The 25,173-nt window shown below is 37.1% G+C and overlaps 1 protein-coding gene across 1 annotated transcript in view; it reads left to right on the top strand.

Moving 5' to 3' along the window:
- The window catches only part of LOC307134372 (oxysterol-binding protein-related protein 7-like), a gene marked incomplete at its 3' end in the record, with an annotated part of 238,478 nt that overhangs the window by 161,973 nt on the left and 51,332 nt on the right, over positions 1-25,173 (top strand). The window contains exons 17-20 of the mRNA XM_079830070.1: positions 18,718-18,796; positions 19,141-19,285; positions 22,716-22,866; positions 23,048-23,174. Coding sequence (XP_079686196.1) covers positions 18,718-18,796; positions 19,141-19,285; positions 22,716-22,866; positions 23,048-23,174 — 502 coding nt within the window. The remainder of the gene's footprint in view (positions 1-18,717; positions 18,797-19,140; positions 19,286-22,715; positions 22,867-23,047; positions 23,175-25,173) is intronic.

Below are 25,173 nucleotides of genomic sequence, written 5' to 3' on the forward strand. Positions count from 1 at the left end.
AAATGCTTTTACTAAGGAAAATTACATATTTTTAATTCAAAATGAATTGAGTTTTTGCTTAAAACAAACTAAATTATCTGCCAATGGATTAGAAAAATAATCTTACAAAATCTTCCTTAAAGATTCCAAACAGAAACATTATTTTTCTTACCCCATTGGCAGATATATTTGCTTGTTTTAAACAAAAACTTCAATTTAATTTTATTTTCCAGAAAACAAGAAAAAATATCTAGTCATTTAACTTATCTCGTAACATCTTGATTTAAGTTAAGATTTAATTTTTAGATATATTTAGACTAGAAACAAGACAAAAATACTAAATGACAGCATTTTTTGCAGTGCACACAAGGCAAAAAGTAATGCACATATATATTTATATATATATATATATATATATATATATATATATATATATATATATATATATATATATATATATATATATATATATATATATATATATATATATATGACATTTTTTGTTTCTTTTTGTTCTTTTATATATATATATATATATATATATATATATATATATATATATATATATATATATATATATATATATATATATATATATATATATATATATATATATATATATATATATATATATATATATATATATATGGGTCAAAGACGAGACGTCACAATTTTGGTGTCCGCATCAAATTATGTTTACAAAAGTCATTTTATATACTTAAAAAACATGTTAAATGCAAGTAAACTGTCTACTTTACCATTTCAAATAACTTTTGTCAAAATAAATTTTCAACATTTAGGGGAAATAATGTTCCAAAGTGTAAAATTGTCATTCAGCGTAATGGTCCGGACTTTGATTTTGCCATTACATCTTTAAATAAATGTATAAGTTACAAAACCGCACGTCATTCAGTAAAATGCCAAAAAATATTTATATTGTTAGAATTTTTTAAAAATAAGTAGATGTTGAGAATAATTGTGATTAACTGTACTGGTCAAGCTCACTTTTTGATATAGATGGCCAGCTTATGGCCTGCAATATAAGCTGAAGTAGAAGTTTCATTATTCAGGGTAATGCTTTTTTCATTCAGTGTAACAGATATATTTATGTAAAAAATTAAACAATATACTTATTCTAACCTGTAATCATTAAAATATATAAAATAATGTGATCATACAAAATGTTATTATATTTTAAATGATTTTCACTTCCTTACAAAAACTTCTTGCTGGCAAATGGGTAAACCTAGTGGTTTAAAGGATAGTGGCAAAGTATAAAGATTTAAAAATTACAATTAATTAGTATTTGTGGGCTGGACTTTGATACTTAAATAGAGTCTTTTAATATGCCATCAAATGATTCCTGTTTTAAATATGCCTAATAAGATTTTCTGATACATAAATATTGTTACACTGAATGACATTTTAGTGGGTGTCTTCTGTAAATCATGGTAAAAAATGTGTGATAGTCATTATTTTTTGCTAAGAAAATATAAAATTAAACAGGCCACATTCTAATCTACAGGAAAAAACTAAATTTAAAGCTGTATTACACATTTATTTTTTTGATGCTTGAAAACCCCTGTTTCGTCTTTGACCCATATATGTATATGTAAATATATGTATATATATATATATATATGTGTATGTGTGTATATATATATATATATATATATATGTGTATGTGTGTGTATATATATATATATTTCTATATCTAGAATGGTATTTAGTCTATAGACAAATCTTGGAATTATAAGGTTCTATCTGACATTTTTGTCAAAATTGAGTTATTCACATATTCTTATTCTGTGACAACTTCTTTACATTATGTGATGTTGTTTTTTAAGTTTCTAAGTTTTTTTGAACTTTTTTTTTTTTTAATAAAAAGGTTCTTTCTACACAGTCAAATGGAATGCAAAAACTTTAAAGCTCAATATCTCCAAACCAGTCAGAATGCAGATAGAACCTTATAATTCCAAGGTGGCGAAATGCACAAAACTGCAAGTTTATGACAAAAAATAGTCTGCAATTTGGCCTTTACTACTCATTAAATACATGTCTACATTACAAATTAAATAAAATGAGATATTAACCTACATTTCTTACAAATTACCATGGTTACAGGTAGTGTTACTACAGTAAATCCATGATAAATTCGAAATGCAAATTGTTGTTTGAAAAGTATTTTGAATCGGATCAACTGATTTGCACGTTAGTGCTGTTTATTAAGTCAGCGCTGTTTAACTGGATTTAAATTAAATTAAATCACAGAGAAATTCGCAGCTCGTACCGGAGACCTCTGCGCCGAACTCGAACGCTTCTCACAGGCTGTTTAGTGGGCGCGTGATCGAGACACTCAGCAGGTAAACACATTTGTTCAGAGCATAGGTTCAGAGTCGGAGCTCGCAAGTTGCGCAGAGCACAAGCAGCACTGTTTCATTCCGCTTTGGGCACTGTTTCCCTGGCCTAAAGTCTAGTACTGCCACCTTGCGGTGACATCGTGAAACTGCATGATTTGTAAATGATCCGTGGCGGGCCACATATAATACATTTTAATAGACACGCTGCGTGTCGTTTGAAATTCATCCCCGGGCCGCACTTTGGACACCCCTGATATAGCTTTTACAATGCAGATTGTTTCAAAGCAGCTTCACAGTGTTAAACAGGAAAATAATGCAGCAGAATTTTATTTGGCCATACAGCCGCTCCGGAGAAAACGGTGATGTCATCTAGCTCATTTCAACTATCATACAGTGACAATGTGGGTAGATCAGTAATTTGCTTTATATGGTTTATTTAGTTTACTAATTAAATGTTCAACTAAATTTCCAAATAAATCTAGTGTCCCCAACTGAGCAAGCCAAGCCAAAGGCGACATGGAGTTGACTGCATTTGTTTAGGTATCGCTGTGATGATGTTGGAGAATTCGAACGTTACTTGCTAGAAACCAAGTGTTGATGATGTCACTGGCATTGAAATGGATTGCGGTAAAAGAGAAACTAAACTCACTGGAAAGGCCTTGGTGAACAAAATTGAAAGCCTGCAAAAGGAATGAAAAACAAATGTAAATAAAATTAAAGGGCTGATACCACAGATGAAAAATCTGATGAACAAAAAGGAAAATGTCTCCCAGCTGCAAATCACGTTTAAAACTCTTGTTCAGCTTTGTGAAAATGCCAATAAGCTGCATGACATGGTGATTCCCTTACTTCCTGAAGATGAACAGGAAAAACAAAATGAATGGTTATTGAGTATTATGAAATACAGCAACACATTTAAAGATGCAGTTCAACATTGGTTGAGTGAACCAGAGGGATCAGTGGAGAATGTTATGTCTGTTCAGTCTGGCACTGGTGCAATGTGGTCAGAGTTTCCCAATTCTCAAGTGCCAGTTCATGCTTCATCCATCGTTTCAACAGATGACTTACAGGATGACATCAAACCAAGTGACAGCGTATCAAATGTGGGAAGTAGAACATCCAAAAATCAAAGCTCAACTGTTGAAAAAAGGTCTGTGGCATCATCTACTTCTTCTGTATGTCTTAAAGCAGAGGCCGAGTTGGCTGCATTAAGAGCACAACAAAAATTGTTGAAAGATAAACATGAGCTGGAGGATCAAGAGGAACAGCAAAGAAAAAGAAAAGAACAACTTCATTTGCAGGGAGAAATTGCAATTCAAATGGCCAAACTGAATGTTTTAAAATCTCAGAGTGTGTCAAGCAGTAGATCTGATCGTTCAGGTGGGAAACATTCCAATCTAGTGCAGGAACAAAAGGGAACACACAGTCTTAATGCCACTGCTAAACCATTTGTTTCTCAAATGTCTGCAAGAGGTTCAGTGCATGATCGTTTGGAATCAGGAGCAAGGCCTAAAGAGAAAACTGTACAACAACGGGTATGCTCACAGCCTCATCTAGTGGACCAACATCCATCTAGATGCCAAACGGTGGAACAGAGATCGCGAGGAAGTGCATTAAATTCACATGTTGACTCCAATGATGTACAGCAAAATAACACATTTGGAATATTGAAAGCAAAATGAAATGACACTATTGTTAAAACAACAATATGTATCATCCTTGCCCAAAAAAGATCTGAACATGTTTGATGGTAACCCTTTACAGTATCATGCATTCATGAGAGCTTTCAAGAACAGTGTTGAAAGTAAAACTGATAACGATAGTGATTGCCTGTACTACCTTGAACCGTATACTGTTGGTCTTCCAAGGGATTTTATACAGAGTTTTCAGCATATCGATCCACAGAAGGGGTACATCAGAGCCAAAACTTTGTTACAGGAACATTTTGGCAATGAACAGAAAGTTGTATCTGCTTATATGAGCAAAGCTCTTTCATGGTCTTAAATTAAAACTGAAGATGTGAATGCTTTGCAAGAATGTAGACTTTTTCTTAGAGGCTGTCGTACTGTCATGGAGGAAGTGCAATATATGTATGATTTGGACATGCCTGCCAATATGATGACAATTATAATGTTGCCCTACAGACTCCGGGAAAAATGGAGAACAATTGCTTGTGAATTACAAGAAAGACACAATCGCAGAGTTTCCTTCATTGAAATTGTCCACTTTCTAGAACATCAAGTCAAAGTTGTAACCGACCCAGTGTTTGGATAGATACAGGATGTCCCTTTAGCAATGAATAAAGATGTGAAGAGACCTAAACAATATTCTCTTCCTGGAATAAAAGGAACCAGCTTTGCTACAACTGTGGTCCCTGAAGCAAAGAAAATTCAGGAAAGAAAAAGGTTGGATTTGATAGGAAAGAGTGTCTCTGCTGTAGAGGTGCACACACATTGGGTATGTGTCCTCAGCTGGGAAAACAATCCCACAAAGAGAAGATTGGCTTCTTGAAAGAAAGTGGAGTTTGTTTAGGCTGTTTGTGTATTGGGCACATCAGCAAAGAGTACAAAAAACGTCTTTGTTGTGATGTTTGCAGTCATAGACATCCCACTTTGCTGCATATCTTTCCCAAAGAAAAAGGAACAGATACAACTGAGAAGTCGTCAAAAATGGCAGTGGATGATGTTTTAGTGTCTAGTGGTCTTACTGGGGCTGGTGATCATGATTGTAAGCTTCCAATTGTTCCTGTACAGATCAAGGCCAAGAAAGGCAGCAAAATTGTCAATACTTATGCCTTTTTAGATCAAGGGAGCACTGCTGGGTTTTTTACGGAGAGCTTAATGAGAAGACTTAACCTCACTGGAACCAAAGTGTGGCTACTTCTGCGAACTATGGAGCAAGAAAAGGTTGTAAGTAGTAGGGATGCAACAATACAGTTAGGTCACGGTTCAATACATACCTCGGTTTTTAACCACGGTTTTCGGTTCGGTTTGGTTCTGATGGCTTGTCTCATACATTTTTTGTTATTCTATTCTTAGGCGACAGGAACAGCTAGAGGTTAAGGAGAAAAAATACTTTTTTATCGCAATACTCTTTCTTTATTTTACTTAAAATAATTGAAAAACCTGCTTTAAAAAAAACCCCTTGTATTCCTAGTGTATTGTATAATATAATATTATATATATATATATATATATATATTTACACTGACAGCTCAGAGTTGAACAGCAGCATTAAAGTATGAAATTGAATGAAAGACTGTAAAAATAAAACACTACACTTCACTATAAAATATACATTGATTCTTAGCCTACTGTATTAGTTTTTCAGTCAGGAGCAGTGAGTGATTTTCTCTTTGTCTTTTGTTGTTGTATTAACATTAAAGGGATAGTTCATTCAAAAATGAAAATTCTGTCATCGAGAAATTAATACAGGTTTGAAACAATATTAGAGTGAGTAAATAATGACATCATTTTAGAGGTGAACTGTCCTTTTAAGGACCTCGTGTTCACTACTGCGCTGTTGTCAATTTAAGACCTTTGCATCCATTGGCGTCGGAAGCAAAAAAAATGTGGGTGGGTCCTCAGAATTTTTTTACTGGAGTAGATGCCAATTACATTAAGTACAAATATACAGCTTTACTTGGTAAACGTATAGGTCGGAAAGACAAAATTACGTAAATCGCCATATCATTGAGAGCGATAGTAGTGTAGGGGTAAGACGCACGGCATCTAGTTTTGACACAAATCGACCCACGGTTCGAGTCCTGCTTTCGCCGAAATTAATCTTCTCCGTTTTCCCATCACATATCAAATCGGAAAGGCATTTATTTTCAATACAAATTAAGAAAATATTAGAAAAGTGGAAATAAAGCGTCTAATATGTGTTTAATAATAAGTGTTTATCGATTAGGGGTAGGTAAACAGACATTTGCTGAATGTTAGAGACGATAAAAGTGAGTGGGTCCAATATCATTGATCGTAAAAAGTGGGTGGGTCTTGTCCCACCCATATACAATGGTTCCGACGCCCGTGTGTGCATCTAATATACAGACACACGCGATTTTTCTTTCACTTTAGACATAACCGACTGTGTTTATGTTAACCTTGTGTGTATTTGACAATATTAGCGCAGTAAGACGACTATTTAGTCCTGTAATCACGTGTTTGACAGGCGTTTAGTGCACGCGCTCGGAAAAGCTCATGTTAAAACCGCGCACGTGAATGGAACACCTGTTAGGCTTTAAAACGCATGCAAATAATGAACTTTTGTGATTGTGAATAACTATAGTGTTCCGTGAGTATAACTAATGTATGTCGCGTTGTTCAGTATATTGGGATGGAGGCAAATGATAGAATTTGTAGAAAAATAATTAATTAAATGCAAAACCGAAAAAAAATGCAATTCACAAGCGCGTATTGAACCGTGAATGCCGTACCGAACGGTTCAATATTATATTGAGAATTGTGGCATCCCTAGTAAGTAGTCATGTTTTATCTGTAGCTGGCTTGAATGGAAATAACTTTTGTGAATTACATTGAGTTCATACACAGGAAAGTATGCCTGTTCATAAAGGGAATATACCCAGAGAGAGAGAGATCTTCAAAGATGCCCCATTTAAAGAGTGTTAATTTACCTGAAATTGAGGCTGCTGATAGGGACAAATGTTCCCAAAGCATTGTAACCATTGGAGGTAATCCGCAGCAGGAATGATGGACCTTATGCAATCAGGACAATGTTGGGATGGACTGTGAATGGACCACTCTTTGTAGACTTTGAGCACAAAATGGATTGTGCTTAGCCAGAAGTCACTGTCAACAGAATATCAGTTGTGAATTTGGAAGACGTGACAACAGCAGTTTAACCCCCTCGAGTCGGCCGGCGTGAGACTCAAAGAGACTCAAATAACTAATTTTTTTATCATTCAGGCAAGTGTTATTCATACATCATTATAATCTGTTAAGTTTCAGTTTTTTTGTGTAGTCACAATAAAAACAAAATGTTTTGCTTTTTGCAAAATAAAGAAAACAAACATGCGCGATCTGCAGCCTCTCTCTCAAAGACGTTCATTCAGATAGTCTTCAGAAAAGGACCTCTAGCTTAGTGAATACTTGTCTCACAAACATGAGACATATGTCTAAAGAAACATTGAAATATCAGGTTTTTAACAATGTAAAACAAATCGAAAACAAATATTTTGTGTACATGTAATCTTTTTGAAAGGAGAGTGATGTCAGTCACCCGCGAGCCAGTTCATTATCCGGTAATGTGACCACGCCCACGGAACGCACGCTTTTTCAGATTCAAATACTGACGATCCATGCGTCAACGCCCCCACACGTCAACCCATACAAACATCTAGTGAAGCGCTGTAACGTTTCTTCAGCTACATCGTTTAGAGACGCGTTGAGGAATAATTCACCTCATGAAAAGCTGTTTATTTCTGAGAGCAAAGGATTCAGGGCTGATTGTAAGGTAGGCTACGTTCATTCTGTTAGCATCTGTGAATATTAAACGCAAAAAGACAGTTGAAATATGAATCCTGCTGCAACATAAAATGTCATACACGCAAGACTGTTTAGACAATATTTATTTGGCCTGTTTTGGACGAATTATAATGTGTTTATTGTAAAAGAGCCTAGTGTCACATCAATAAAGCTTTTATTCGCAAATGTCTGCTCGGATGTGATAAATATAGTACCAGTGCTTTATATTGATGTTTAAATATTATAGCCTAATGTTTTTTTTTTTTTTTTTTTTTTTATATCAACGTTTGTCAGAAATGATTCTGGAGTTTTGTTTTGTAGAAAGTGAATTCCTTTCTTTAAATTTATTTAATTTTGTGTAAATTGTATCTTAATTTTAATTATTTATTATTAAAAATGTTTAACATGAGACTACTTTCAAAAACATAAAAAATAGTACAAAAAATGTAGAAAAAAATTCTTCTTAGTAATAATTTGTCTTGTTTCTAGTCTAAATATTTAAACATTCTTAAATCAAGATGCATTTACTATATAAGTACAATTTCAACTAAATAAGAAGAGCATTTTTTTGCTCTCTGTCACATACTCATGCTCATTCATTATGCAGCTCATTATGTAGGCTATTATGTTCTTTTGTCCTCTCAGGTGAGATTCCAGCATTATTCATTAGCTATCACGCCTCCTCGCATACTGGCTTCGTGAAGAAAACCTGTCATACAAATTTTAAATCAGTGTATTGTTTTATGTAGATTTATGAGTAGGCTCAATGATTCTCACATCAGTTTAAAGCAAAACTCCAGGCAAATACACCCATTAGTCAAAAGTCTTGTGGACACATATCTATTGTGTATTTTGAGGCCTTAATTTTAAAACATTTTTTTTTTTTTCAAAAACCATGCATAAACATTTTTCTCTCAAAAATACAAGCAAGTTCATACATGTTGCTCAAATATTATGGCCCAGTTTGTGCTGAATACAGTGTAATAACACTTTTGCCATTAATGTGTTTATAAGCAATTGAAAAAAGCGTGAATGTCAGAGCATGTCAAAACGTCTTAAGGGTCCCAAAACAGCTCAGACTCCTAGGGGTTAAAATGGACTACCCAGAATGTAGTCAAGAGGAACAAACTGGCTACTCAAAAGATCAACAATTCATGGAAATTGTGACATTTCTTGTTGATGGGCATTATGAAATCAGCTTACCTCTGAGAAAGAGAGTTCAGATGCCAAACAATCTGAACATTTTGGATAACGTGCTTTGCATCTAAAGAGGAGACTTCAAAAAGATTCAGGTTTTCTTGCTGACTATAAAACCTTTATGAAGGATATGGTCTCCAAAGGCTATGCAGAACGAGTATCTGCAGAGGACATGACACGTAGTGATGGAAATATCTGGTATATTCTGCATCATGGTATCTACCATGCCACAAAGAAGAAAATCTGTGTGGTGTTTGATTGGGGAGCAAGTTTTCAGCAAACATTACTTAATGCTCAACTCTTGCAAGGACCAGACCTTACCAGCTCACTCATTGGAGTGGTGACACGATTCAGAATAGAACCAGTAGTGATCATGGCAGATGTTGAATCAATGTTCCATCAGGTAAGGGTAACAGCTGATGATGTTGATTTGCTAAGGTTTCTTTGGTGGCCCAATGGGGACTTAGGTCAGGATCCAGTTGACTTTAGGATGCGGGTACACCTCTTTGGAGCAACATCTCCTAGCTGCGCAAATTTTGCTCTAAGAAAATGTGCTCAAGATCATAAAGAGCAGTTCAACAAGGAAACAGTGGATACAATCCTATATTCCTTTTATGTTGATGATTGTTTGGTTTCAGTTTACAGTTTGTTTAGCTCCCCCCGAAAAGACAATAGGTGTGTATGTGCTTGTTTACTGTCATTTGTAATGAGTATGTTTGTGTATTTCACTGTATTGTTTGTTATTGATAATGCTATGGAGAGAGAGTTTGTGTACGAGGTGTTTATGCGCTATTCTTTGTTTTTTGTTCAGCTCTTACGGTGATTTTTGGAGAGAAAATCCGCTACATTTATTGAGTTGTTGAGAGCGAGCTTATTTGTATCTGAGAGTTCTGAATAAACAGTCCCAGTCACGTCGGCTCTGTCTTCCACCTTTGTGACACATGTAATGTACCATTACAGCCATCAAGATGAACAAATCGTCAAAGTGTGGATTATAGCATTATTTTATGATCTATTCCTATCACATGAAAAGCTGCAGTGATGAGCATTGAGTACACAGGCAGTCTGTTGATCGCGTGAATGCAGTGATCTCCTCATTGCAACGCGTTTTCTCTCACAAAATTCTTTCACCACAACTAACAGCAAACACGACTTCGACAGGAATACAGTAAGAGCTTTGTGCAGCATAACAGCGTGATTCATTATAATGGCAGTTTGGGCAAGTGTGCAGATACACTCGCGACCTGTGATTGACAGCTCCGGACATTATAAAGAGTGTTCTTTGATCGAAAATTCCAGATCAGCTCGTCTGAGCTCTCATTTTCTCAAAGGCAGAGAAAGACAGCCAGAACTCGGTTTACACCCATCAAAATTTCTAGCCACTTGGGGACCATATGCAGGCTAGGGCAGTGGTCGCCAACCCGTCGATCGCGATTGACTGGTCGATCTTTATCACTGTCCCGGTAGCTCCCGATAAATAACAGAAAAATAATTAACAACATGTAACAAATAGAATTAGGTACTGCTCCTTTAAGGCAGAACGCATGCACTCACTCACTCGCTGATGAGTGGGCACTGGCAGTTCGTGGATGGAGCGCGAGCTATGAACATCACATGTATGCGTGTATTTCTGTTGCTCTTTGCACTGTTTATTTTCTGTTCAGTAACGCTGTTGTTAGTGGAGTGTTTTGCAAACTGCCCCATGTGTGCGTGGGATCGACGATGCTGATAATAAACCCCTGTGAAATATCAGATACGTGAGTTTTGCTTACACTTGGCTACAACCATTCAGGCCAGCTATCCGGCCTCTCTGTGTACGAGCGTTACAAACACATTATCAAGGCACAAAATAGCTACATATGCTCCCAAAATGTATTCTCTGCAACCTCAAAATTCGCACAGCACAAATCGATCGATGTTATAGTTAGATAGGACAGCGCTACTGCAGCACGCATCGCCGCAGACGATCAGCTGAATATCTCTTCAGCAAACTGACGCAAATTAAAGTAAAAGTTGCAGACGCTCAATACACAATCATCATCATCATTAAAGGTAAAGAAATTAATTGATCAGTTCTTATGCCACTCTCTCTCTCATTTCGCGGTCCTTCAATTAACTGTTAATCAATAAAATGTTGGTGATGTGAACTCATATACATGATGATGTGAACAGGCATATAGCGTGGGAATTGAAAATTGGATTTATATCCGTTTTGTGGAGACACATTTATGTGGCCAAGTGTAAATGGAATGGTTATAAATCAGATAAATATCTGATCTGTAAAAACACATGAAGTGGACCAGCCTAATAGGCCCAGCAAGATCACTCTTTGGGAAGCTTGAAATATAGGAAGAAAAATATAGACATTGAATTGGGGAGGGGGGGTTACATAAATGTATCCCTGAACAAAACTGACTGTCTTCAGAATAGTTTCTATAGCAATTTACAGCGGTACCCAAATAAACGCTTGTTTTCCATAAGCACCTCCTACTGTCAGAGAGTGAATTAGCATTTTTATTCAGTCCATCTGTTTTTGTTTTGTGCAGGTGTGTCTTATGTTACAATTTCACAAAGCTAAAGTCAGAGCATTCTGTATTTACTCTTAAGTCTTGAAATTATGCAATAATTTAAATAAAAAAACAACTGCTCATGCTACATATGTGTATCTTTGTTTGGATCGTAATTAAAATGCAGTGGTTGCCTCACATTTCAAATGGCAATTTTTTTAAGGTCAGTTTGGCCTGTTATAGAGCAATTAAATAACAAATAAATTTGCTAAAATAAAGAAAAATAAAAAAAACGACAGATGGTCTCGGAAATAAAAAAAAACTCTGAATCGGTCATGAAAAATCTATAGGTAGATCTTGCCTTTCATCAAGGCTGAGTCAGGGATCTTTGGCTTGAAAAGGTTGGTGACCACTGGGCTAGGGGAACTCATATTAATGTTAAAAAACCTCATAAAAGGAAATTTTCATGCCATGGGACCTTTAAGAACAAGACATGGGCATCAGGTCCTGCCTTTCTTCCTGAAAGTGAATGGCCTGCTAATCTCAGTGAATTTGAAAAACTTAAAGTGGATGACCCTGAGGTCAAGAAAGGAGTTGAGATTAACTCTGTACAGCTCAAAGAAGAGGATGATGTGCTTTCTACTAAGACGCGTTGGCTGCGAACATCTTAGAGGAAGCCTGAGAAGGGTTCGGTTCAAGATGTGCAGGCCCAGGACTGGCCATGACCCATCGCCTCTGCTAGGTACAATGAGGTCAGGGCTGGGACCTCATCTCGGCTGGAGGGATGACCTTGACCGCACCCTTCGCAATTAGGGTGACGAACTCCGCACATGACAGGGACGTTGCCACCCACCATGGTAAGCGGACTCCCCGAGAGCAGGGAGGAGATTGTGCGAACTGAAACGCATAGCCGAGCCTGTGGGAGGACCAGCTGGTCAGTCTGAGAAGCTGAAGCCAGACTCCCAAAACTGAACCAGTGGCCGTGCGAGCCACAGATGTACCCACGATGGGGCAGCGAAGCGGGATGGCTGGCCCAGACATAGGGAGGCGTGGGAGCGTCCCAAAGTGTGGGCGGGGTCGAGTTCCGCGCCCTGACAGAGGAGACATGGGAAGGACTAGCGTTCCACGGGGTCTCGTCTGACGGGGGGGGCTGGCGTCAGAGCGGAACGAGAGTGGCGAGGCCCTTGGGCGGCGCACACTGCCGAGCCATACATCTTGAAGTGGCACCTTCATTGGACATTAGTGGTGTAACGGATCACAAAACTCACGGTTCGGATCACACTACAGATCATGAGTCACGGATCGGATCAGAATAAAAGGGGGAGGAGACCATTTTTATTTGCTTTACATTTATTACTTTTTAAGACCAATGATATGGACCCACTCACTTTTATTGTCTCTAATTGAGCACGTCTGTTTACATACCCTGAACACTGATTAAATGCGTTAGAAGCTTTATTTTCACTTTTCTAATATTTTATTCATTTTCATTGAAAATAAATGCCTTTCCGATGCATCTTACCCCTACACTATTGTTGCTGCATAAGATTTTGAGTTTTCCGTAGTTTTGTCTGCCTCAACCAGACGTTTAGTAAACAAGCTGATATATTTGTACTTAATTTAAATTGCATCTACTCCAGTAAAAATTTTCTGTGAAAGGACCCACCCACATTATTTTGCTTCTGACGCCCATGCAATATAGTATAAATAGTAGCCTATATAGTATAAAATATATACTATACTATATATATTTTATACTATAAAATTTGTACATAAAATTATTTAATCTTTATTTTTTAACTTTATTCTGTTACTTTATTATTCATTACCCTTTCCAAGTAAGTTCAGTGCCACACAAGTAAAGAGCTATAGGGTTAACTTTAAGCTTGTTGGCTCGTTTTTGGAGTAGTGGAGTAATGGAGAATAAGGGTACATGGGGCGAATCAGACAGCGGTAAGTTAATTCATTCAGAGCGCGACTCTCACAGTGCGTTGAGAGTACGATTCAAAAGCATAAGGAGTCGTTTCTCGTTTGCCCTCGAAACACTCTCGCGGAACTTTGCTGTCATATGCCGATCGGTCTGCACAGCATTGGTGCATCGAATAAGCATATTCTCCAGCACGTACATCTACTGTACACTCGTTATTGCGGTGCATTGTGGGATTGAATTAGTGCACTCAAAAATGTCCACTATTGTTTCGGACACTACTACAAATGGATGTTCACTCAAATAGTGCCCTATTTAAGGGTATAGGGGGCAATTTTGAACACAGCCTATGACATGCCTTTCATGTGACTCGAAAAAATGTGACCCCGTTTAATCCATAATGCGTATTTTGCATCTTCCAGCCAACGTTAATTGAAACGACAACATGGGGGCAGAGTCACACATGGAAATAGACTGGCAGATTGCGAGCACAGCAGGTTCATTTTAGGCTCTCCAACATTTTATTTCTCCATTTAATAAACAAACTATTCAGTCAGATAGGTATTTGTTGTAAAAGAAATAGTTACAATTTCAAGCATTTTCTAGCATTTTTTCCAAAATTTAAGCACTTTTCAGACCTTGAAAACACAACATCAGAATTCAAGCATTTTCAAGGATTTCAAGCACCCGTACAAACCCTGATTTATATGTTGTTAATGAATTATTAATTTGATAGTCATGTCTCTAATTAAATTGTAATTATTATTTGGTAATTAGGGGCTGGAAATGTAGTAGACATGAAAGGGTTAGTGGATTTTTGTTTGTCACATGATCACGGTGGGGGGGGTCACCTGATTAGGTAGGAATAGGAATATCAGTCACCTGTTCATTAATGGAGAGCAGGGACGATGTATTCTTTGTTGAACACAACATACAATCAAGAAATCAGTCTGTGCAATAAAGAAAAGATATTTTGCTTCACATGCATAAAGTTCCTGTCTTAGTCTCTCAGCGGCGTTGGTCAAGGACAGAGTAGGCGCTATACCTACCAACGCAATGTCATTGCCATAGAAACCAATGCAGATATTCCGGAAAATGAAAAACCTGCATGGACACACATCTGATCTGAACAGTTGCGATACATAGTGTGGATGTCAATAATTTTAGATCAGATTTCAATACAAATAACAAATAATCGGATTTGGACTGACAGTGTAAACATAGCCAAAGTAGACTATCTTCGAGGAAATGCAATGAAGAAAGATTGTCGGATCCTTCCTTATGCCGAGTTTGCATTGCACGATTTTAGCCCATATTTTCACTCGCCGACAGTCTTTGTGAAATCGACGTCAAATGCCGGAAATCAGAGGCAAATCTGTGTTTGCTCATGCGAGTGACAATCACACACTGTGAATTTTCAAAGACGCGATCTGAGAGAATTGGCGTTTTGGAAATGATCCGACTGTGTCTGTTCTTTAATTTGCGCAGTCAAGTCACCTTTATTTATATATCGCTTTTTACAATACAGATTGTTTCAAAGCAGCTTTACAGTGGTAACAGGAAAATAAAATCACGTGCGCAGTAGGTTGCGCACAGAAATTTCCACTCCCATCTGTGCTTTTTTGGAATTGTGCTTATGCTAATTTGCCTTGTTTAGTAAATCTGACCCTTAGTTCATAAATTATAGCCTGACGTCGTCATACTCAATTCTAGTCAGAATATGAGTCTGATACTGCTCCGTTGGGCTGTGATTATGGGGCGTGTTTCAACCGAACCAGGAAAGACCTCAATTGGATAGACCTACAACCAATCAGTGCAACGAAGCGACGCATAACGTTAGTTGTCAAATGTCAACAGAACTCAACTGCACTGTGTTGCCATGTCCGTGGGTTGAAGCGACCCTAATTATGTGATATACAGACCCAGGAATGCGATTTTTAGCTGCCAGCCCTGCCAAAATAACACATATTTTACCCCCCAAATGCCTTTTTTTCCCGGAGAACCCCCCCAAAGCCAGTTTCTGTTCGGGCATAATTACTTCTCTACCGATCAAGTCCAGACCGAACTGCCCGAGTAAAAATGTTGTGGGCGGGGCTAAGTTCGGCTGGCATCCAGGCTACATAAATTACCTAAAAAGCACGCAGCACCTATATTTGTTACCTCTAAACTGTCAACAGTTGGTGCAGTTATATCACCACTTTGCTGGAGTTGCTTATAAATCAATTTTATAGACAATGGAACAAACAAATGTTTGTAGCGATTATGCTTACATAACAGGACCCTGTATCTCCTACCAGAGTTCATCAGCACATACTCCAAATATAACACATGTGAGGGGTCCAATAAAATCTTTTTGGCCTGCTATATCATAGACATCTCAAAAAATATCTTGTAAGGTGTTAAATGTCTGTATTCCCATAATTTTTCCTGATACTCTGACCAAGCTACTTATTTAGCTTTCATTTTCACCGTTAGGTTCCCAAACCAAACAATGATTCCATAATGTAAGACAAACTCTGAGCTCTATAAAAAATGTATATTAATGTATAAAAAATAATATTCCTACTGACTCTTAATCTTAGTCTTCTTTAAAAAAAAATGTAGTCGCTGATGGACTCTTGAACAAACACTTGACATGTATCTTGTATGCCATTTGAGCTCGCTGTCCCAAATATTTGTAGGAAGCCACCTGTTTAAATATACTGTCTATATATTACAACAGAGCTCCTGTCGCCCACTAATCTGGGATCTATAATAACTTTTTAACTTTGTTTTCTTAACATGATCAGAAGATCAACCTCATAAAAAAATAAATAAAAAAATTCCTCTTTCTTCCCTTTTCCCTCCCTACTCTGGCTTGTGCTACACTGAGAAATGTACATGGACTAAGTATTTCAGGCACTTGTTGCGCTCACTCGACTCTTCATGACCAATCGCTTATTGTACCCCCAAGTTGTAAGTCGCTTTGGATAAAAGCGTCTGCTAAATGCATAAATGTAAATGTAAGATAATGGACATAACACCAGCCCACAAAGCCCTCCCACAGCTGCATTGTACTCATCAATGCTGGAATCTCTTGTTAACAGGTTCACAATTACCGTATCCTGTATCATCCAAAAATTTCAAGTTTATAAGTAGTCAGTACATTTTTACTGTATACGATGCTTAATAGGCAGCCAATGCAGTGTTGACAGATATGATTATACTCAGATTTCGTAAGAACTCTAGCTACTCCACTACCTTGAGTTTGTGTAATACAATCCTGATTGGAAAATTGGAACATGATTGTGAGGATAATGCAAAAAGGTTTTGACATAAAGGAAGATTCAAGATAAATCTGCAATTAATTAATTAATTAATTTTGTATTTATTTTTTAATGAGATGCTTAATAACAGCCAGCATGAACGTTTTTGGGACATATCCTAATGACAATGATTAATAATGTTAAGTATGTTAATGTTAAGAGGATCTATGACTTCCAGAAACATCTTTCAATAGCTTGGTAGGTACAGGATCTAACATGCATGTTGATTTAGATATAATTTTAGATTACATTTTTCTTCTCCTTTGGAAGAGAATGAATGGAATTGTTCCTCAGGGGCTCTATCAGGGTGTTAGAGGGGTGGCATTTGATTCTGTAACCAATATTAAATCTAAAATAGGGATGCACCAAATCCAGGATACGAGTTCAGATTCGGCCGAATATTGGGCTTTTTGACAGGGTTTGGTTTCTGCCGAACCTTAGAATTTTTTTCCACCGAACCCTAGTTCGACGCTGGTCGAATGTAATGACGGCGCCGTTGATTATGGGAACGTGTTTACTAGGTGGACCGTTCAAATGCAGTAGGCTGTGAGAAAGTAAAAATGGAACTCGTGAACAGAAAACGTGTTGTTTGGCAGTACTTTCAGTCAAAAGAAGGCGATTCAAGTCGAGCTACATGTTCAATTTGCAATGCCGATTTGTCTCGTGGTGGCAAGGACCCTAAACAATAGCCGCTGTTAAAACATTTGCGTATTAAACATCCAAAAGAATACGAGTTGTGCATGAAGGAATCTACAGACAGCAGCTAAAATGCAGCAACTTCAGGTACATCAAAGGAAAGACAGTCATCCTAGCATAATGTTGCCTATTCTTAATTAAAATTAAATTCAATTAAAAATACACTGCTGTAGAGGTGATCATTCGATTAATTTTCCCAACCGACAACCGCTGCTCATTATTCGATTATTAACCGTTAACTGATAAGATTATAATAATGAATTGGCATTAAATAAAAATACGATTGACGAGTGTCTGTTTTTAAAGTAACATGTCTAAGTGATGTGGGTTAGTCTGGAGCGCAGCCTGTTGACAGAAAACACCCTCTCAAGCCTCGCTTATACTTTCGTCTGTCTCCGCAGCACGAGCCTCTGCTCACTGCACGCACACCTTCTGCGCATGCCGTTGTGTTGTTCTTTGAAACGACAGATGGGTATCTCGGGGTAATTGTTCTATAAACCATCAGGAAACAGTGGCGAGAAGAACATACGTGACAATGTTTACTTTAGTAAACTTGACCAAAACCATACTACGAAAAGCCTTAAACAAGGCTTCAGATGGCACTGGTGCCCCGGGAATACAGAGATAACGCCTCGCTAGAGTGGCCAGCCTCGGGAAGCGCATTTCATTTGCTTTCCACCAGTCAAGAGCTTGTACTACTGCTGTATTTTAATACCGCATAGCATATTTAGCAATATGAACATCCCTACACTGCTGTGGACATTGTTTACTTAATAATGTGTTTACTGTGATAATGGACTGAGGATGGGAGTAGGATTGGCTTTCAGATTCGGCAGAATCTTAACCAGTGGATTCTGTATTCGGCCGAACCCCAAAAATCTGGATTCGGTGCATCCCTAATCTAAAGTATTGATTACAAAAATGAGTGGTCCCTGACACGTTGTGTCTAACTCCAATAGAGTTTAGAATGTCTATAAATGCCAATCTTTTTCATTATCTATGTGGATGTTAAAATCATCAACAATTAAGTATTTATCTGCACAAAGAGCACATGTTCTAGGTCATGTAAACATATTTAGAATAATTGTTCAGTACATTTACTCAATGTCATTCTAATATCCAACGAGGAATGTTTTTGCAGAAGAGGGAATTCTTACTTTCAAATAAAGATTACTTCCAAATGAAAATGCACACCTCAAAAAGAAAATAGATTTTTCATTCACGCAACTTTTCATTCATTGTTTCATTCTACATTTTCAGACCAGAGATGGAAGTATAAGTTCTGGGGGAAGTCAGTGGAAATAGTTTCAAGCGGAATGGTTAATATCACTCTACCAAAGTGAGTATAGTTCAGCGGAGCTCTCTGATGGTAACATCTGCTTCTAGACATGAATGCAGAAATGAATGAACAATAGGCCTATTGAAAATTACTGAGATTACTGAAAATATGCAGCTGAGATTTTCATGTAATCATTTTATTTTGCTTTAATATTTTTTGAGAGATGTTAAAAGCAAGTTTGAATATTCATTTTATAATAATTATGCAGTTTTGATAATTGCAGTTTTGCAGGTTTTTTTAGTTGCAAACAAGCAAATGCATGATCAATAATCAAGCCAGAAAAATAATCAAGCCAGTTTTTATATGATGTATTTTCTGATCTGGTCATGATCTTTCCTCTTCAGCTACGATGATCATTATGAGTGGAATAAAGTGGTCACTTGTATCCACAACGTGTTCAGTCAGGACAGATGGCTCGAGCACTACGGTGACGTTGTCATTCGCAACCTTAAAAATGAAGAGTGCACCTGCAAGATCACATTTGTCAAGGTGAGTGTAGGAGCCAAATTTATATTTCATGTAGGGAATTTAGTTTAGTGGTGGATTATGATAATTGTTTTTATTATAGTAATTATGATATATTGTAATGCACAATGTAGAAGATTTAATATTGTCTATTTGTCGTCGTCGTCCAGCAATAAGGTGGTTATGTTAGACATGCCCCATATGTTTCATGTGATCAGATCAACAACACCTACCTTTGTCATTTAGTAGAGCTGCACAATTCCGGATTAATTGAAACATAATTATTATTATTTTCACTATTCTATCACTATTCTCCCACGATTCTAAAATCTATTATTGACATGTAAAAGTTTAGTTTAGATCCCAATTATAAGACGACTCAATATTATAATTCATGAAATATGGTACTTTCAAAAGTCAATTTGCTCTATTTTGATCTCTAAGCAGCCCCTAAAGCAGTGGTTCTCAAACCTGTCCTGGGGACCCCTCACCACTGCACATTTTGTATGTCTCCCTCATCAGACACACCCAATTCAATTCAGGTCTTGCAGTCTCTCTACTAATGAGCTGATTAGTTGAATCAGGTGTGTTAGATGAGGGAGACGTGCAAAATGTTCACTGGTGGGGGGTCCCCAGGACAGGTTTGAGAAGCACTGCCCTAAAGGGACGTGGTGGTGGAAAAATGTAGGATGGGAGGAGAAAATACTTTTCTAAGCATTTTGCATTCCCTCTCAAAAATTTTTGCATTCCCTCGTAAAGATATTGCTTTCCCTCGCAAAATTTTTGCGTTCAGTCGCAAAACCTGCTGTGAGTTTGTAGTGTAAACACTTCCATTTTAATGTCCCGCTGGCAGTGTTTCAAACTACTCAGTACGTTAACAATGGTGCGGTTTATAATTTTATTTTGAACTTGGGCTTAAGTATAAAGAAATACAGTCAGTGCTTAGTTCAAGGAGTTCCGTAAAGTTGGCAATATATTCATAGATTTGAACTTCCCAGATCAATAACTTGTGAGCTAAACGTTAAAACACAAATGGCACCTCTTTAATGTAGACATTGAGCTACAACCTAATTTTCCTCAAAACAAGCCTTATAATATGAGAGACAAATCCGAAGGGACCATTTGCAAAGGGCAAAATCTGAAAAGCATTTTACAAAAATGCTACACACTGTAGTGTCTCCAAATTCAGTTTACACCTCAATGCTCTCCTACTGGTCATACTACAACACTTAGTTTGATAAAATGTCTTTTTGCATAATTTGATTATGAAATAAAATCAATACCTTCACTGTTATTAGAAAAAATATTCATCAACTTCACTGTTATACAGTGTAATGCCATCAAAATCAGTAAGCAATCATCATGCAAAAGCTATTGTTGCAACTATGTTAGCTGGGTACCAACATTATTTGTGTAAAGAATAGGCCTACTTATGTACCATTACTTTTAATTTTTATTTGTATACTTTTATTATTTTTATTAAGTGTTGTAGTATGACTAGTCGGAGACCATTCACCAATGTCAACTGAAATTTTTTTTTAGACACTACAGTGTGTAACATTAAAGTTAATGACTATTTTTGTAGTAACACTTTTCGAGTTTTGCACTTTGCAGACGGCCCCTTCAGACTTGTCTCTCAGCTGCCTGCTTATAGAGATCTTTTTATATTATAAGGCTCGTTTTAAGGAAAATTAGGTTGTAGCTCGTTGTCTACGTTAAAGAGGTGTCATTTGTGTTTTAACAATGTTTAGCTCACAAGTTATTGATCCGGGAAGTTTGAATCTGTGAATATATTGCCAAATTTACTGAACTCATTGAACTAAGCACTGACTGTATTTCTTTATACTTAAGCCCATGTTCAAAATAAAACTCTATGAACCACTCCATTGTTAACATACTGAGCTGTTTGAAACACTGCCAGTGGGACAAAAGTTTTGCGAGGGAACACAAAAATATCTTTGCGAGGGGGAAGTAAAAAGCACAAGATTCTCGGGGGAATGCAAAAGATTTGAGAGAAATTTTTCCTCTTTAGGGCAGGGGTGCCCAATCTTTTTTGAACAAAGATCTACTTGTATTCTTAAGTTGTAAGCTGGTTTGTGTTCAAAAGCACAAACATGCAGGATGCTAAAACAGTTTTTTAAGAATAGTAATTTTTTTGTTTTCAAGGTAGGGATGCTCATATTGGCCACCGTTAACCGAAAGTAAGAACTTTGACCTATTAAACACTATCAGTTAAACGGTTTAAAGTTTTTTTCCCCCGCTTTTTTTGTTTGTTTGTTTGTTTGCTGCATGGTTAAAGAAAAATATTCTGTATTTGTTCACTCACGGATCGCGTCGACACGTGCAACCACGTCTAACCAGACATATTTCGAAAAATGAAGCAATGGGAAAGAAGAAGCCTACTGTGTTCGACCATTTCGACAGAAAGAGCGCTTGCAAAATATGTCTTGTAAGGGTAAATAAAGAACTGTTTCTTTTTTTAAATAAGTGCAGCATTTTCTTTACTCAATCAATACTGTCTATAAAGGGTAATATTTTATGTATTTGAGGTCTGAGAAATGGGAATGGTGAAGAGAGAGAAAGGGCAAACCAGAGTGCAATTTACTCTTGACCAAAACCACACTACGAAAAGCCTTAAACAATCGACTGGTTGGGCACCCTTGCTTTAGGGGCTCTGTAGATCTCTACTGTAGACATCAGTATTTATACTGTATGGACCAGCCCGTTTTTTTCCTGCTATGAAAAACAAAAGGAAAAAAGGCTTTAGAACAATTCCAGGGTGAGTAAATAATAACTGAATTTGTATTTTTGCGTGAACGATCACTTTAAATATGTTTATTCATGAAAATTATTTCTCTAGAGAATTGGTCTCAACTCACATAAACACACATTTATATAAATTAGATTTATGTTAAGACTTGCGCAGCCTTTCTGAGTATGTAATTCATGCAATTGTTCCTAGCCACAGGCAGTCCCACACCATGTTTAGGTTTGTGTCTGCTGTATTTAACATGTCTCATAGTAGTCTACTATGTCTCTTAAGATCACAGTGCAATCCTCATCATCATTACCTCACCAGGTCAATAGCTTTTTTTAGTCTGTCCACAGAGGCATGTTGAAACTGCTTTTGCAACATGATTAGGATTTACTTTTTCTATTTTGAAGTAATGTTATTCTGCAGTTTTTCTTTGCATAATTAACCCATTTAATATTTGTGAATAATATTTGGCTATCATTGCCTAGGACTGACCTACTCTTGTCATTTCACTGCTCACCACTGCTGGGCAGGCTACAGAAGTGATCAAGTAATGTTGGCATTGATGTGTTGTGTCTAATATTTGTGCAGGGTACTATAAAACCAAGAAACATTCTGTGTACAATTAAGACCAGATTGCCGTCAAAATCGTCAGACGTGTGTATATAATAACCCTAATGTCATTTCTTGTTTGTCCAGTCGCGTTATTGGGGTCAAGATAGTGGCAAGAATGAAGTACAGGGCACCGTTCTAGACAGTGCTGGCAGAGTTCTGCACCGCTTTGGTGGATCATGGCATGAAGGCATTTTCTGCGATACCCTTCTCAACCCACAATGCATCTGGAAGCCCAGTGAGTGACCATGCACATAAGGGTCATGACATAAATTTTACAGAATGAAACGCAATCTAATTTTATTAGAACCGGATTAACTTTTAACTTTTAGTTTTAACTGCACACATTATATTGTTTAATTTTATCTATTGTTAAAATTATATATATATTTAAGAGATTTCTATATCATAATTCACAGATCTTCAACCAGATGATCACTGTGACTACTTTGGCTTCTCCCAGTATGCCAGAGAGCTTAATGAACTGACCCCTGATCTAAAAGATAAATTGCCTCCAACAGACTCTCGCTTCCGTCCAGACCAAAGGTATGTGGTCTGTAATTAGAGAAACAATCCTTTTGACATTTTGCACTGTAAATTATACTATCATAACTTTTTAGTTTCACAGGTTTTATAACTGTAAAATAGTATTTTTCTCCTAGACACCTATTGTTTGGGGAAAAAAAATTACGTTTTAAACAGACAAGGAGAAGGACAATACAGGACAATGAACCAAGGGAACTGAGGGCATACACGATGATGAGTAACTAAACGCGTTACAGGTGAACATAATCAATAACCATGGAAACAAACAAAGTACAAGAACAAAGGAAACGGGTAACACTTTATAAGTGTACAGTAACGGCACTTTTATAAATAATTTTCAAACTAGTTAACTAATAGTTAATAAACTGTTGTACATTTTATACATTTAATAGACTAAAAATAGTGAGTTCTTCATTCATTGTCACTGTAACAAAATGTTATTGTTTAATTAGCTCATATATAAAGAGTTAGATAATGCTTTAACAACTTAAGTCAAGTCAACTTTATTTAAATAGTGCTTTTTATAATGCAGATTGTTTCAAAGCAGCTTCACAGTGTTAAACAGGAAAATAATGCAACAGAATTTTATTCGGCTGTACAACCGCTCCGGAGAAAATGGTGATGTCATCTAGCTCAATTCAATTATCATACAGTGACAATGTGGGCATTAAATTAGTAATTACATCAGTAATTTAGTTTATATGGTTAATTTAGTTTACTAATTAGTTTTATTTGGATATTTAGTTGAAAAATGTAGTGTCCCCAACTGAGCAAGCCAAGCCAAAGGCGACAGTGGCAAGGAAACCAAAACCCCATCAGGTGACCTAATGGAGAAAAATAAACCTTGGGAGAAACCAGGCTCAGTCGGTGTGCCGGTTCTCCTCTGGCCAATTAACAAACAGCGTATGATTATTATTCTGGCAACTTTACAGGACAGGGGTCTTATTAGATTGCATGATAGATTGATCGATTCATATTAGATTAATTGGTCATATTAGATCAGAATATTCAAAATATCGGAGGCAGAGACAGGTTTATTGAGGATGCTGTAGTGATTAAACAATTATTAAATTGCAATATTCGAAAGATCGGAGCCGTCAGGCCGGAGACGTGTTTATTGAGGATGACATATCGATTAAACAATTATTAAATAGGAATATTCGAACAATCGGAGTCATCACGCCGGATACGGGTTTATTGAGGATGCCGTGTCGATGAGGTAATTTCAGGGGGAGTCTAATTGACACGGTCTCTGCAGACACTTCAGGGTCATGCGTTGGTCATGTCTGGGCGCAGGTCCACCATCTGATCTGGATACGGCCCGGATCCGGCTGACTGCAGTAAACCTCGGGATAAAACAGAGAGACTAACATTAGCGTAGATGCCATTCTTCTGATGATGTAACGAGTACATCAGATGTTATGGGAAGTGTTCCCGGTTCCGGGTGACCTAGTTAATGCAGCTTAACAATCATTTAATTGAAAAAGTGTTTTATGTGTATGCCATAGTAAAGAGATGTGTTTTTAGCCTAGATTTAAACTGACAGAGTGTGTCTGCTTCCCGAACAATGCTAGGAAGACTGTTCCAGAGTTTAGGTGCTAAATAGGAAAAGGATCGACCGCCTGCAGTTGATTTCGATATTCTCGGTATTATCAACTGGCCAGAATTTTGAGACTGCAGTAGATGTGATGGAGTATAATGTGTTAAAAGCTCGCTCAAGTACTGGGGAGCTAAACCAGTTAGTGCTTTGTAAGTAAGCAAGATTTAAAAATGTATGTGATGTTTAATAGGGAGCCAGTGCAGTGTTGACAGAACTGGGCTAATATGGTCATACTTCCTGGTTCTAGTAAGAACTTGAGCTGCTGCGTTTTGGACCAGCTGGAGTTTGTTTATTAGGCGAGCAGGGCAACCACCCAGTAGAGCATTACAATAATCTAGCCTTGAGGTCATCAACGCATGAACTAACTGTTCAGCATTTTGCATTGAGAGCATGTGTCGT

Source organism: Gobio gobio (genome assembly GCF_949357685.1).
Source record: "Gobio gobio genome assembly, chromosome: 11".
NCBI classification, from domain to species: Eukaryota; Metazoa; Chordata; class Actinopteri; order Cypriniformes; family Gobionidae; genus Gobio; species Gobio gobio.